This window comes from Dryobates pubescens, chromosome Z, assembly GCF_014839835.1.
Source record: "Dryobates pubescens isolate bDryPub1 chromosome Z, bDryPub1.pri, whole genome shotgun sequence".
Classification (NCBI taxonomy): Eukaryota; Metazoa; Chordata; class Aves; order Piciformes; family Picidae; genus Dryobates; species Dryobates pubescens.
Window position 1 is genome coordinate 108,405,835 of NC_071657.1, and position 15,981 is coordinate 108,421,815.

At 40.2% G+C, this 15,981-nt stretch overlaps 1 protein-coding gene across 9 annotated transcripts in view; it reads right to left on the minus strand.

The window, feature by feature from the left end:
* The window catches only part of MAGI2 (membrane associated guanylate kinase, WW and PDZ domain containing 2), a 675,431-nt gene that overhangs the window by 141,654 nt on the left and 517,796 nt on the right, over nt 1-15,981 (minus strand). For all 9 annotated transcript variants that reach the window (XM_054178160.1, XM_054178157.1, XM_054178158.1 and 6 more), the window contains one exon: nt 3,157-3,214. In XM_054178160.1, coding sequence (XP_054034135.1) covers nt 3,157-3,214 — 58 coding nt within the window. The remainder of the gene's footprint in view (nt 1-3,156; nt 3,215-15,981) is intronic.

Here is a 15,981-nt window from a genome sequence, read left to right on the forward strand (position 1 = left end):
TTCTGTCGTTCCTGCTCCCCCATGGATTTAAAAGACCCCTGCACGTCTAGTGTGCAGATTTTAGCTGATGACCAAGATACTGAGCCCTAACAAAATGTGCCTCAGCAGAAGGAGTTTACCTTATCTCCTTTTCTTGGCTACTTAATGTATGGGGCTTTTCTGGTAGTTTGTGACTCTAATTTTTGAAATTATTGCTTACAACCCACCAAAGCACTTCTGAGGGCCAGGATGCCTAAAAGATGGACATTCTCATGCATAAATTGTTAGTGCCCAAATCCCCTTTACGTCACATTTTTCAGTTACTAATGCTTTATAGTGACAAAAAATCTGCAGTAAGTTTTTCCATTTGAGCAGTAACAGAGTGCTGTCAGAAATTGTAAGTCAAGGAGGTATATTTTTCCAGAGTAAATACCTATATGGCTAATTTAGCTTTTCTATTAAGGAGACTATGTCTGGAAATTGAGTTCTGTGTTGTAGTTAATCATCCTTAAAGGGGTAAATAATCTTTTGGCAATTAGAAAGCTGAAAGACCCAGCACATCTAATAATCACATTCTCTCCACAGTTCTGCACAGCTAAATGCTGCTAGATATTAGTTTATAAATTAAGAGAAAATTGCATGAAGGTTAACCCATGTACAGCAAACCCTTCTCAGTTCTGTCCAGCATCTACACTTTACAAATGAACCTGGACCTGCATCACAAGGCAAATGAAAATTTTAATAACGTCTCAACTACATTCATGCATGATTAAGAGAAACTTCTACTGGAGACCTTATTGTCAAACAGAATTTGCAAATCTGTTATGATTGGTCTGTGTTAGCTTTACTAGCAAGACTTTTGAGATTTTCCTTTGTTTCGTTATCAGTATTTCCTCTGTTCTCAGAACACTGGAGCTGAGCATGACTGTGGTCCTTACAAGGTGAACCTGAGTCTGTCTGCCTTATTGATCATCCTTACAAACTTCCCATGGGTGGTTACTGTAATCAGATTTTATCTAGATAAAGCCAAACTCATCTGTTGAGTACTTGTAATAAAAAGGGTATGACTGCCATTTTTTAGCATGAAAAGTCAGATGTAATACTTGTTTCAAACTAATAGAACTCAGACAGCAAATTAAAGTAAAGCCACATTTTACTGTCTATAAAACTCCTTATGAGCTTAATGAGGCTTCAGTTTTAATTCCATCTTCTGATCATCCATTCCTCTTCTACAAACCTCTGAACATGCAGTAGGTTTGACATATCATTCCACAAATCTTATCTGTGGTAGGATTAATAAATTTGGTACTAACAGTCTTAAAGTATGTAATTATACAATACATGTATAATTGCATAATAGCATCCAGGTCTGGTGCCTTGCATCTGTTTACCTGTGGGTGGACAAGATACATAGACAAATGCTTGTTCCTTTTCTGACTGCAGTGAAGTGTGAGGCTCACTGGTGCCAGAATGCCTTGGGCCATGCTAACAACCCAGCAGGGTCTCAGTAAGTGGTTAAAATACAGAAACTGCACACTTGTTACTCATCAGAACACACTTAAAACCACCAGGGCAGAAGACTTACTCACACCTAGCAGCTGCATGATTGTACATTCCAGAAATCTTCAGGGGAATGAAGTAGAAAGAGATACAAGAACTCCAGCCCCTAGGTACTTGGGCTTGTCATAAAAGAACTCAGGCATAAAGACAGAGGGGAAATTTAAGGGCGTTTTTGCAGGGGCTTAAAAAACTTATCTTTTTTGGCTTGAATCTGGACTGACTAAGCTGATTTCGGCTGCGCAGCAAAGCAGATGCGTCTGCTGGCTCTTTCACTTGAGAGTAGGGAACAAGCCACGGACAAAGAGGCAGAGCAGGTGCTCCTGTATTTGGAGAACGGGACAGAAGGTGTCAGCAGGGCAAGGGCCAAACACATTTCATTTGCTTGGTTTTTATGAGGGCAAGGGAAGGTCCATGGGCATCCACAAACTGTTACAGCAGTAAAGGAAATCTTAATCTTCTAACGCTCTAGAAATTGGACTTTTTTTCTGAGCTCTCTATCCAGGGAGTTCAGGAAATGTACATGTTAATAGTAGCACATCTGGAGGTCTGGAAAAGCTGCAGCCCCAGTATTGGTCCAGAGTGATCCTACAGTTAAAGCTTTGGTATGGATCTGAGACACAAAGGGAACGATGTGATGTACAAACTAAAATTTTCCATTTTGTATGAAACAACTAGAATAAATCTACTGCTTGAGTGCAAAGATTTGAAATTGCGATTTTAGGCCAGGGGTCACCTTCTCTAAAGATCTCTCTTCTTTAACAATAGGAACTAATGGGTAGATCTTTCTCAAAGCACTATCTGCACACTGACGGGGAGCAGCTTTCTCCTTCCCTCTGCTGTATAATTTGTGCAGAGAGCAGAGTGAGAACTGACCACTCTGAACAGGTCCCACAACTTGGAATCTAGATTTGTTTTGCATAAAACTAATTCACCCTGTTAAGCTAAACCCCAGATTTTTTTAGGTTTTTTGGGTTTTTTTGGTAGCAACTGACCAGAACAGGTTTTACCTGGTACTTCAAACAAAAACTTTGTTATCCTCTGCACGGAGTAAGAATTTTTGTTGTTGTTACTCATTACTAAAGTAATAATTTATATTCCCTTATTTTCAGCTGCACTTTTAATTACCTAATGAAACACAACATCTCTAAAATTTTATATGCAGTGTATAAATAACCTGCCTTCTGGTATAAAAGGTGTAAACACCTCATCTGCAGCAAGGAAGGACTACCCAGAAAAGGAACTTGGCTGAGCTAAAATGATTATGCTCTACTCTATTCACTGATTAACAAGATCTTTACCTCACTGTATATCCAAACCTTACATAGAAAACTGAAGATTTCTTTAATGAATATGATCTTTGTACAAGTGTCACCTGAAATGATACTATGAAATCGGACCCTGAAGAAAGAGAATGACTGAATGCCTGAGTTGCTGATTTGAGACACAGAATAGGTGTGGACACATCTGCTGTACTGATGACTGAGAACTCTTGGTATACCTTCAATTTAACATGACAAGTAATCGTACCCATGCCTTGCCAGGCCAAGCACTGCAGAGGATACTGGTATTAGGTTATGACATATTCACAGCAACTTAATATTGAACTTGGGAACTTACTCAACATAATAAGTGCCATAAATGGGATCATCAATTTTCTCCCAGCCATATGGAAGCTCTGAAAAACAAAGAGTTATCTCTCTCAGTAAATGCAGTACAAAATGCTAAGATTCCTAGTAACAAGGATCTCTCCTGGGCGTTGAAAGAAGTAATTTGATAGTGACCAAACCAAATGCCAAATCTTCAACACATACCATGGCAGCGACAAGTACCAGTAACTTGAAAATTGGCATGCAAACACTGATCTCAGTCTTTAAAAAACACATTTTAGTTGAACTACTTCATTTTTCCCACAGCTGTGCCAGCCATCATCTGCAGCACATATTGTATGACATCACCGCCAGAGGAAGTGAGTGCATTCTGTTTTCCCAAATAGGTGCACACAAAAGAAGTATTTTGCTTTTTTGAGCTTCTTCCCTTTCCTAGGAATCCTGTAAAACTCGGCCTTGGAGCCACAAAGAGAGTTTGCCTTCTGCTGTGTAAGAACAGTAAGCATACCTAAAAGCTTCCAAGAAATGTGTACTGTCTTACTGTGATGGCAATTCCACAGCCTCCAAAGCATCCGGTTCCAAAATTTAGTTCTGTATCAGGGACATCTGAGTGTGGAGTAGTGTAAGGAAGCACAAACCAAACTAAAGTATTATAGCACCTTCTGAACTTAAATGTAATTACAACTTGAAGAAAAAGAGATGAAATTGTTAATAACTAAAATATTCAGGTAAAAGTAAAATATGTTAATTCAGTGACCTTGAAAATAAATCTGTGTTCACGTGCAAGAAACTGTCACCTAGACATCTATGTGCTTTCAGGAATACACATTTTATTATCGATTACACTGCACACTTAAAAAATGATAATGCTGCCAACACTTCATCTTGTTTTTAAAAGTCACCAGAAGATCACAGAATCACACAGAATCACAGAATCAACCAGGATGGAAACGACCTCAGAGATCATCAAGTCCTACCTATCACCTAACACCACCTGACAACTGAACCATAGCTTCAAGTGCTACATCTGATCTTTTTTTTAATACCTCCAGAGACGGTGACTCCACCACCTCCCTGGGCAGCACATTCCAATGGTGATTGACTCTCTCTGTGAAGAACTTTCTCCTCACCTCAAGCCTAAACTTCCCCTGGTGCAGCCTGAGACTGTGTCCTCTTGTTCTAGTGCTTGTTGCCTGGGAGAAGAGACCAAGCCCCACCTGTCTACAAGCTCCTTTCAGGTAGTTGTAGACAGCAATAAGGTCTCCCCTGAGCCTCCTCTTCTGCAGGCTAAACACTCCCAGCTCCCTCAGCCTCACCTCATAGGGCTTGTGCTTGAGAACTCTCCCCAGCCTCATTGCCCTTCTCTGGACCCGTCCAAGTATCTCAATGTCCTTCTTAAACTAAGAAGCCCAGAACTGGACACAGTACTCAAGGTGTGGTCTAACCACTGTTGAATATAGAGGCAGATTGACTTTCCTCCTCCTGCTAGCCACACTATTTCTGATGGAGGCCAGGAAGCCATTGGCCTTCTTGTCTACCTGGGCACACTGCTGGCTCATGTTCAGCCAGCTGTCAATCAGTACCCCCAGGTCCCTTTTCTGCCTGGCTGCTCTCCAGCCACTCTGATCCCAGCCTGTAGCGCTGCATGGGGTTGTTGTGGCCAAAGTGCAACATCCAGCACCTGGACTTGTTAAATGCCATTATATTGGACTTTGCCCATTTGTCCAGCCTCTCAAGGTCCCTCTGCAGAGCCCTCCCCCTCCTACCTTCTAACACATCAACACCTGCCCTCAGCTTGGTGTCATCTGCAAGCTAACTAATGGTGGACTCTATTTCATCATCTATTTTTCACTATTGAAATAAAAGATTACAGGACAGAAACACTTTTGTGCTTCATAAAATAGGAAGCTAAGCATCTGTTAAAACAGTGGTGAGAGCAGTACAGTTTCTCTTTTTCTATTTCACTATGAGAGTGAGCAGTAAACAGAAAAAAAGGATTGTTACAAAACACTGATGAAGGAGATTACTGCTGGCCACCATGATTTGAATTGGGAAAGGAAGCTTCAAAATGATAGCAATCTCTGATATTAACTCAATAGCACCAGCATGCTAGTTCATGTATAATTTCTGCAACCAAGTGTTTTACGGTTACTGTGCTATGTATCAAGCCTTCATTTTCCTTAGCTCAGCACTTCTATCATCCATGCCTTCCAATTCTAAAGACTCAAGGAAGCTTTCTCTGTATAGAAGGAAAACAACAAGAATATTATATCCTCTGTTTTTGGTTTTCAATATCTAACACTGCATTCTCACAGATCTCCTCCTATCATCTAGTGAAGGGCTTATTCAGGAACATTTGCAAGATCACCATTTAAAATTCAGTAATTGTGCAGGATTTGACAATGCTGATACCATGAGTAGATGGAGAAGTGCTGGATAATCTGTACAGTATGCTTGTATGCTTCAGTTTCCACATTTCCTGCTCGATCGATAAGGTAGAGTTGATACTGAGGTACTTGGCTTAGTATGTATCTCAGTAAGCTTCAAAATGCAGATGGAGCTGCATTTCCAAAAGTTGAATGCCCAATGCTAATAAAAGCTACAATGTTTTCAAAGAAAGAAAAAAGGAACTAAAGAATGGAAAGGCTAATACAAATTCAAGCAGGTCACTTTAATAATCGATGCTGTTGTCTTCTCATCACAGGCTGCTTTTGCTAATGGTCCAGATGCTCCTATTCTGCCTTCCGAAAGCTGTTGCGTTTTGATACTACCACTTAACCTTCTCTGGGGATGGAGGAAGGAGTACATTTTGGATCTCAGTGTGCCAAGATGAAAAAGCATGTTACCAAACCCAAAGACATTTTTGTCCTGAAGTTTATGGAGTACTTACTATGTTAAAGAGAGTCACAAAACCCTCTTGAGGTTTCAGAACAACAGCCAGCACTGTGTCACTGCCCTTCTGACAGGATGGAAAAAAGGATGATAGCACATTTCTGGAATAGGCTACAACCAAAATATTTGTATAGTAAAAATGAATACAGTATGAGAAACAGGAAGAAAATATAGTATCTGCTGTTATTGAAAATACCATCAATAAGGATGTAGAAGCCATGGAAGAGAGCATGACTTTGGTTCACCTGCCTCATAAAGACCCATCACAGGTTAGGTTTTCTAGTCTGTAGATGAGACTGTTCAGAAAACTGCTTTACCTTTCCACTCAATAGCCTGTGTTTGGTTTATATTTTGGTTTTGCTCTTCTATTTCTCCCTCTTTCAAATTCAGTTTCTCAAGTTGGTTACCTACAACAGAGGGTACCCAAAGAGCTGGGTTAAAAGTTACAAAACACCACCTGTCTTTAAGAGATAGAGTCTCTACAAACCTAAATCAGTGCTCTTCACTGAACAGCTTAGGCAAAAAGTGTTGTCTGCAATACTCTAAGGCACAGCACTGGGATTACCAGGGAGTAGATGCTGCTCCTACCATGCTGTGCTGCTCCCACCAGAGTAGAGGACTGGAGATCTCCGGTTTGAATACTTTCCTTAATGCATGTCCATGCTGCCCAGCTGATACAAGAACCAAATACAGTAGCTGCACTGCTGCTCCTAAACCCTTCTGTTACAGGTTATCATGAGGAAAGAGAGGATAACATAATGCACTGAAAATAAGCATTTACCCCACTGCCCACACACCTGTTTGAATTCTGCTAGGTCACCTATCTGCATACCATCTGTGAACTCCAAGAAAGAACAACAAAATCAATAGGTATATGTGATGGTCTGTCTCAACAGGTTCCTCCACTTAGCTATGTTTCCAATGTCACTGCCTCATCTGGAAAATACAGTTAATAACATGGACTTCTTTATGCTAGTGTCTAAATCAAAAGCTGTGAGAGAAAATAAATAGGATATAAAAAAATTGAAGTGTAATTATTCACTGCCTCAGTGAAAATATCAACAAAGTTGGGACCTACAACCCCACTTCCACAACAGACCCAAATTCATCCTTCCTACCATGGGAGATCTTGAAAACTTAGGAAATGCAACAGCTCCAAGACAAGCCATGTAAAGCTCAATTTCAGTCAAAATTGTGTTCTCCAACTGCCATTCTCATACCAGATGATTTCATAAAGTCCCAAGTATTTATGTTCTGTCTGCAATCACAAACCATTCAAGTGCAATTTATTCTCATGATGACACTATGCATAATGTCTAAGAAACAGACACAGCTGATAAATACATCTTCCTCCTTCTGTGCAGCTTAATGTGACATGCAACTACCTTACTTGTGCACAACACAGACTGCTCAGTGTTACTATCAGTTCAAGATACTCTTCCAGCATTGTTACCAAGTGAAATATTGCCAAAAGCAGGGGTATTTCGAACACTGAGTGTACTTGGTTCCTTTGACACACAGAACTATGTAACATCTAATGAATCAGGGAATGGTTTGGGTTGGAAGGGACCTACAAAGCTCATCAATTCCAACCCCCCTGCAGTCAGCAGGGACATCCTCCACTACAGTCAGTTGCTTGTCAAGCCTCACTTTGAATACCTTCAGGGATGGGGTGTTGACTACCTCCCTGAGCAACCTGTTGCAGTGTCTCACCACCCTATGTATGTTCATAACATACAATCTAAATCTCCTCTTCTCTAATTTCAAAACATTGCCGCTAATCCTATCACTGCAGTCCTTGGAAGCAGCCCCCCTGTAGCCTTCTTGTAGGCCCCCTTCAGGTACTGCCTTATTGAACCTCATGATATTCTCCTCAGCCCACCTTCCCAGCCAGTCCAGGTCAATCTGGATGGCACCCACCCTGTCCTTCAGACTTATCAAGCTATCAACAATCAATGAAGATTTGCATTACTATAGAGTAAAAGCACTAAGTGAATTACTGAGTTTCAACCTTCATAAAGGGCGTGTTAGCCATTCATTCAAATACAAAAAGGCAATTAAAAAAATTAGGGGGAGATACCTCATATGTCGAGAATGTAAATAGGTTATTCTAGGCAGTGCCTGAGGTGGTTTCCTTGATAAAGCCTTAACAACAAACTCAGCTCTCAACAGCCTAGTAGGCAACAGCTGAAGGCAATCAGAGTTCACTCCATTTACCTTTTTAAGAGAAAGCTCAGACTTCCATTAGAAGATTCCAAATAAGCAACAAAGTCGTGTTTCCATTGCTTTTGCAATAACAGATGCAAGGAAAGCAGAAATACTACCTGGAAAACATTAATTATCAAAACTCCATTTCCCCACCCCCCCATTAAATCATGTTATCCTTTTGTCTTGTTCTCTGTCCTCATGACTGTGTTAGTCCTTGGTACTTGGGTTTGCATCACAGAACATTTGGGCAGAGAGAAGTTTAAACCAGGTCCTTGATGACTTTTCAGTTCCCACTAAAGCGACCAGTGTTTTGCTAGGGAAGTAGAGACTTCTTGGAAACACTGAAAAAAATCAAATTTTTTAGCTACAAGTTCATGGCCAGGAGATTGAATATGAATGTTTCCAGGCTTCCATGGAATAATTAAATGGCCACAGCCTTAGCTTCCAAGAATAGTTTAAGGTAATTTTTAAATTTTGTGTTAATGACATATTATCTCATTTTTAATATAACAAAAGGTATATCTAAACAGAGATGTTGCCACTTTTATTCTCACAGCTCCTAGCTTTAAATTAGGTAAGGCTAGTAAGGCTGGTAGCAGTGAAGTCACACCAGAACGAATCTCAGTGCCTCAGGATTTTACTCACACACACACAGAGGAGCTGACATGGCACTGCTGGCTGGTTCAAAGGTCAGAGGTGTACACAAAAGGGACTACCACCAGCACACTTGTTTTACCAGCAGAAAAGCAGCCCCAAGTACATTCTCTGTGTGCTGCATTATCAATTTGCATTTCTGAAGTTCAGCAAATTTCCTATATGCTGCATATAGCTCCAACGCAGAAGATTCTGCCTTTGAAACTGATTTGATTAACACAGCTCTATTTTTCCCCCCATGCTCTATTCTTTAAGCTTTGAAGAAAACAGACTGAAAAGAAACATTCTTTTTGATCTTTTGGATGTTCAAATCTTTCAGTGCTTGTACCTCATTACTGACTGTATCACTTCAGCCTTGTTACAAACCAGTGTTTTCTACCCAATAACTGCCTGATCTCCTGAAGTTAGGCTTTTCTTCTATTTGCTTTTCAGTCTCTTCATTTATTTATATTATTTCCTTTGCTCCTAAATGCTTAACAACATACCCCATGAATTTATGGAGTTAATGAATTTACTGTTATATAAACGAAACCCTTCAGTTTGGCTACTGACCTAAAAAGACCTATAAAAGCATGTAGCTGCTAACAGAGCAGGCTAGACCTCATGGGAGGTAGCTAGGTATTCCATTACTAGTATCTCAACAGAATGTATGAGCTCCAACATTAGCCAGCTGTTCACCTCAAGTAATGGTTTAACAAATTAAATCCCCCTATTATTCTGTAACAAATCCAAATGATACATTTGAATGCTTTACTAAAGGGGAAACAGGATTATCCCTTATGTTTAGACACAGGACAATGTTCCTGCTCATGCCTATCTTGGTGGCCCTGTGCTGAACTAGGTCCTATGTATCAACCCAGTTTATTGTGCATTGGGGGTCCCAAAACTTGGTGCAGCATTAGAGATCTGGTCTAATGAGTTGGTTCCCAACCTGTACTGTTGAAAGGTTTTCTTCCTGTCCAGGTGCAGAACTTTGCATCTGCCCTTGTTGAATTTTGCAAGGTTTCTGCTGGCCTGTTCCTCTGGCTTGGCTAGGTCCCTCAGCGGCATCCTTGCCCTTGAAGGAAGTCCCCCCAGGGTCTCACCTGAAAATCTGACTTTGTTGCCTCTGTCACACTGTCCATAAAGTTCATAGTATCATAGTATCAGTCAGGGTTGGAAGGGACTATAAGGATCATCTAGTTCCAACTCGCCAGCCATGGGCAGGGACACCCCACACTAGATCAGGCTGGCCAGAGCCTCGTCCAGCCTGGTCTTAAACATCTCCAGGGGTGGCGCCCCAAAGTTATCAAACAGGACAGACTCCACTGTAAATCCCTGCAGTACTGCTCTTGTATAAACACTCAGGCATACTACAGCTCATTAACCACTACTCTCTGGATTCTCACCACCCAGCCAGTTATTTACCTCTACAGTTTGCATCCATCCAGATTTTTAATGCCCTAAATATGACACATAAAATATTGTGGGAGACAGTGCAAACAATCTTGTGAAAGTAAAGGTGATTGACATTCATAGCTTTTGCTTCATTCACAAACCCAATCATTTTAGCAGATGTCAGGGAGGTTCAAATCCCCAATGAACACCAGAATCTGTGATCAGAGACTTCCTTGAGTTGTTTAAAGAAGGCTTCCTCACCCTGTCTATAACAACAACCCAACAAAGTCTCCCTCACCAGCCTCTCCTTTGATCCTGATCCACAGACTATCCAACAGCCAGCCATCTATCAACACCACAGGAAAACTTAGAACATCCAAGCTGTTCCTCTGTACAGAGGACAACTTCTCATCTGCCCTACCCTGTCTTTCCTGGTCAAAAGGTTATTTTACCTTGCTTCTAACTGATTTTAAAAATATTAATACTAAACTTTAATTAGAATTTCAATCAACACTAGAAAACATCTGTTTCATAACTTCATTTGTGTCAGTGGGTCTTGGAAATGTGTTTCAGAATACGGTCTTGGAAATGTGTTTCAGAATACGGAAGTATTTACTTCCTGGATTTCTGTTTTCCTTTGTTCTTACACCACATGCCAATTACTTGATTTTATGTGACAGGCCAGTGAGGGAAATGGATAGACATGTTACAAAAAGAGAAGGGAAACTGTATCATGTATAGTAATAATGAAAACCCCTACCAGCCAATAACTACTTTGTATGCTTACAGTGAACTGTTGTCTGTGGGTGATCCACAAATAAAAAGCTGTCCTGCCCAGACTGTAAAATTTCATGGGTACATTACTGATTTGTGATGAGCAGCAACTGCCTTGGAAGCATCAGATATTGGCCTTGGACAGAAATCTAAGAGCAGATGAAATAAATTAGTGCTCTGATCAACTACATCTTACATTTCTCTATTTTACTTCAAAGTGGCCAAGGAAATTGTATGCAATGAGACAGAAGAATCCTCCTGAAGGTACTTCCTACATGATCTGTTTCCATGACTACCATGCCTTTGAATATTATGTTTTCACAGTTCTGAATAGTAGCTGGATATATGTAATGTAGATAGATTAGTTGTTTGAACAGTATTTGATGAAGCAGGTAAATCAGTACAATCGATGAGGGAGATTATTTTGCACAGTGGACAATCCAGGTAAACACAGTAGTTGCTGAGGCAGCAGTTCTTGATTTATACTAGTGAAATGATATTAGAATCTGATTTTGCCTCCTCACTGTCTTCATTGCCTTGTTGAGGGTGAGAACTTTCAAGGTCCTATCTTTTATTGCTTTTTGCTTTGCTGCACAATAGATAAAAAGCTGCTCTAGTGGCATGTAACTGCTTTCTGAAACTTCTTGTAATAACTTACTCATCATTATGCATTAGTTATATTTATAAGGACACTCAAGTTGAGTCACTCTGTATTTTAAACATTATGTTAAAAAATCCCTTGGCATTTGAGTGACAAGGAACTATGTATGAATTCTGAAGCTTATTTTTCTTTATTTGAATTGTGATGCCATCTGCCAAAGCTCTCCTTCAGTATGATTCTGTGACAGCATCAGAAAGGAACTTTGCATGAGAAACAGGTAAGCAGTCCTTTGTTAACCCGCCAGACACGTTTTGTTTGCATTCATAAGGGTGCTCTGCAAATGTAGTGCCCAATTAATACCCTGACGTGTGACAATGACAAAACAGTCAGGCTTCTAAGTCACTATCCCTTCAAGAGTTTTCGCTGTGTGGGGTATTATGAGGCAATTAAGATCTACCCATGTTTTCTTTATGTGTTAACATTTGATAATGTTGGCATGTACTGACATGTTAGAGGAAGAAAGGAAAAAGGAAGACAGGGTAGTACTTGATCACAAGGTAGTACCTGATCATAGTCACTATTTCTTATCTTATTTTAATGCATTGAAAATGTCATCTAAAGTGACAGCACACATATTTTCCACTTCCTTTTTCCCTTTTCTCTTCCTCCATAGTGTAAATCCTACACGAGGGAGAAAAGAGTAGAAACCCAAAGTCTAGAGAAGGTACTAAGAGGGTACTGTGTTAGAGGCATAGGATGGGGATGGAGGCAGGACAGAAAGATGGAAAGAAAAGTACAAAGCAGGCTGTGGTTCTTGTTTATTATTAAGCATCTCCAAACCCCTCCATGATCTGTTCCCAAAGAAAAGAACTCCTTACTTTCCACAAGAAAACAAGAAACTGTACTGGACAGCAGGCAGCAGTATGCTCTGTGTCCTCTGTGTGCGTGTGAGTAAACTACTGAGGCACTGAGATTCATTCACTTGTCATTAGACAAGTATCTAGCTCTCCCCAAACCTAGTGGTGTTTTACCAAATTTTTTGGTTCCTCCCCCAGCCTCCTTCTTGAGACTCCTTCCTTAGAGCCCCACCGGTAATGCAGCCTACCTGAATTCTGCTGAGTAAGATCACCTTTGCCGCCATATATAAGTGTGAGCCTCTTTCATTCCCAGAACTTCTGAGAACAAAAGATTGCTGTGGTTACCTCAGGAAAAGCTTATCTACAACAGCTACTGGAGAAAGAGTGTCTGCCCAGTGTTTTTATCATTCATGTGAGCAACACCCTATTTGCATATGTCAGAGGACTTCAGGTTACCGAGTCCTATGGCTGCCTTTATTATAACCATCAATCCAGAGAAAGGAGGCATCTGACTTTGCACAATACTGCTACATATCATTTTGGAATCAGCAACTAAGCTACTCGAGTTATCCCAGCAGAAGGTAACCTTTTGCTCAATGCAAGCCCTTGCACAGGTAATACAGTAATTGATTACTTGTGTGTTTGATTGAAGGTAGATCTCCAAACTGAAACTGTACCAACTAAGTGCCATAACAAATACTCACTTTCAAGCCCTCTTTTTCTGTTAGTCTTTTTCTGCTATTTAGCCTTCTGCAGTCTCTTCAGCTCCTTGTAGGTCACTACAAGTTCTAAAAAAAAGGAGACCCTCTGAACTACTTCCCCTAAAACCTGTCCCAAAAGACAGATGGTCTGCCACAAAGTTAGTATAGAACAGACCCTACAGGGACCTCACTGGAACACCAAACACAAGGACTGAACAGATCTCTCACTGCAGTTTTCTCATTTCAGCCCAGCTTTGCTGAGACCATTTTATACCTTTCTAATTCTGCTGCAAGCCATCTTAAAAGCAATCGATAGAGGCATACAAAGGCTTACTTTCTACAGACTGACCTAGTGATACTTGGTTGAAATTTTTTGAGGAGATCTCTTTCTGGATCATTAGAAAATTCAGACTGAATGCTTAGGCTGGGGCACCTCAATGTCAGCACACTGTTCAGAAGGTCAGTAAGAAGGGCAGCAGCACAACCTTACTGGCTACCACCTCAATTACATAAAAAAAAAAACAGGTATGTGAGCCTACAAATAATGTAAAAACTACTGTCCAACCAAAACTGTCCCTAAATCAGTAGAAAGGAGTGTGAGGATATCAGACAACTAAAATGCAGAAATTGCAAGCAGGAGAAATGAAGTTGGGTCAACATATTTTTTAAGACTGATTTTACTGTTGCTGTCTGTAACTATGCACAGATGTAATACAACTAGAGAAGAACAAATAAGCACAGAACACAAAAAGTTTTAGTGGCTGTTTATGTTTCCTTCCATTCATTTATAATATTCAGAAAACTTCACAAAGTCTACTGGCCATCCACAGGCAGCACTCAGAATGTTATGGGACAAGTGTAGGGTCTGTAAGTGTCATCTTAAAATCAAGCAGAGCTAAGGAGGGATTTGATGTCTCTCAGTAGACATTCCTGGCACTGTAACTGTAATGTTTGCTATATACTGCTGCAAAATGTAATAGTGAGTGTATCATCCATAACTTTCAGATGCAGTAAAATGGGCTGTCTGTAATTTGCTTTGTGCACCAATTAATAGTTATGGTTTTTTCTGATGAACTTGCATACTTTTGAGGAAAATGTTCTATGCCTACAGAATAGGTATGCTCAATGCCTAAGTTTGCCTTTTGTGCTGAGCTGCAGACAGGATCTGTGGATTTAAACTAGTGTCTATTCTCTTATTTCACTTGTAATTAGGTGCTTGCATTTCACAGGCTTAGTTCACTGGTCTATTCTCTCAGAGAAAGATTATTTCTGTATCATGGGAAAAAATAAGCCCCCAATCTTTTATAAAAAGTTTCACACATGAAGAATTGAATGCTACATGATTTGTAGGTGCATATTTATCTCTGCTCCACTGACAAAATCAGTTGTGCAGCTTCCACGTTTGTGAAACAGTTGGCTCTGAGCACTTGCAACACCTGTGGCAGAGGCAGCCTCTGCCAGCCTTTTGATACACAGTTAAGTGATAAAAATGTATTAGTTTTCCACTTTGCAGTTGCAGTCCTAATTACACAATGCAGCTGGTGCTGCAGGAAAAGCTGCGCTGCTTAACAGCAAAGGAATTTCAGTGGAAGGAGGGAAGATGGTGTTGCTCTGCAGCTGTCTCTTTTTAATTATTTTTTTTCCCTGCTGCCATTTTAAAATGAGTATGTGATGTGAAAGGGCAAAGGGACAAGGTGAGTGGAAAAGAGTGAGAGGAGAAAGATACAGTGCTGTGACTGGTACAAGTCCTGCTTGGACTGGCCTTGGATTTGTTCCTTTTCCTCCATATCTTACTTCTCTTATCCTTTATTTGTCAATTACTTATCTTTTGCCAGTTCTCTTTCCTTTTTTATTTTTCTTTTCTTTTTTTTTTTTTTTTTTTATTTTTAAATATTTTTAGCTTCTTTTCACATTCTAATTTGGCAATCATATGAGTCAGTAACAAACAGCAAATCTTTTGTTTTCCCAAAGTGCTGGAAGACAACAGCATCTCCTGCAAGTTCAAACAAGAACAAATGCTCATGCAATTTTTACCTAAGACCAAATTTCTATCCAGCCTCAAGAAGGGTGAATGCTCATGTTTGCAACTTCAGAGTTTGCAGAAGCTGAGTCTGAACACCTGTACCAAATCTGAAAGAGAATGGGGACTGTATAATTCGATTTAAAGTTCATGAACTGGCTGGTCCTTTAAAACACAAGAAAACCCCTGCCCTGTGAACATGTAACTCACTACTGAGTGCTTAGCACGACAAGGATTCTATAAAGTTATCACTCATTTAGATGTCAGCCTGAAGTTCTCCTGAGAACATTTACAATTTCTTGTCTTCCTTCAATGAAGGTAATAAATGCCACTCAGTTGGGCTAGGACCACAGCTGTAAACAGGATAAATATGGGCTGTATCAGGTCTGCCAATTTTCCATTGTCTTAAAGATTCTGAAGTTCATCACACCTAATCATTATTTGCTCAGATTTCCAGTATCCTGCTCTTTCATGGTAGGTAGGATAATATCTGCTTACTACAGAAAAAAATGGAACTTCATGAGCAGCTGCAATCCTACAAGCATCAAGGTTATTCTCACGTTCATTCAGAACTGGGTTCTAAAAAGCAATTGGTGTTAGACAGGATCTCTGAGCTGAACTCTACTCACTGTTCAACTTACAGGTCAGACTTTGCTGTTCAGATGTTATCAAGGTTCTGAAACAATTTAATAAAGCAAACCAAGACAACAGCTATTTAGAGCAATCAGTCACCAACATCCTCAACCACATG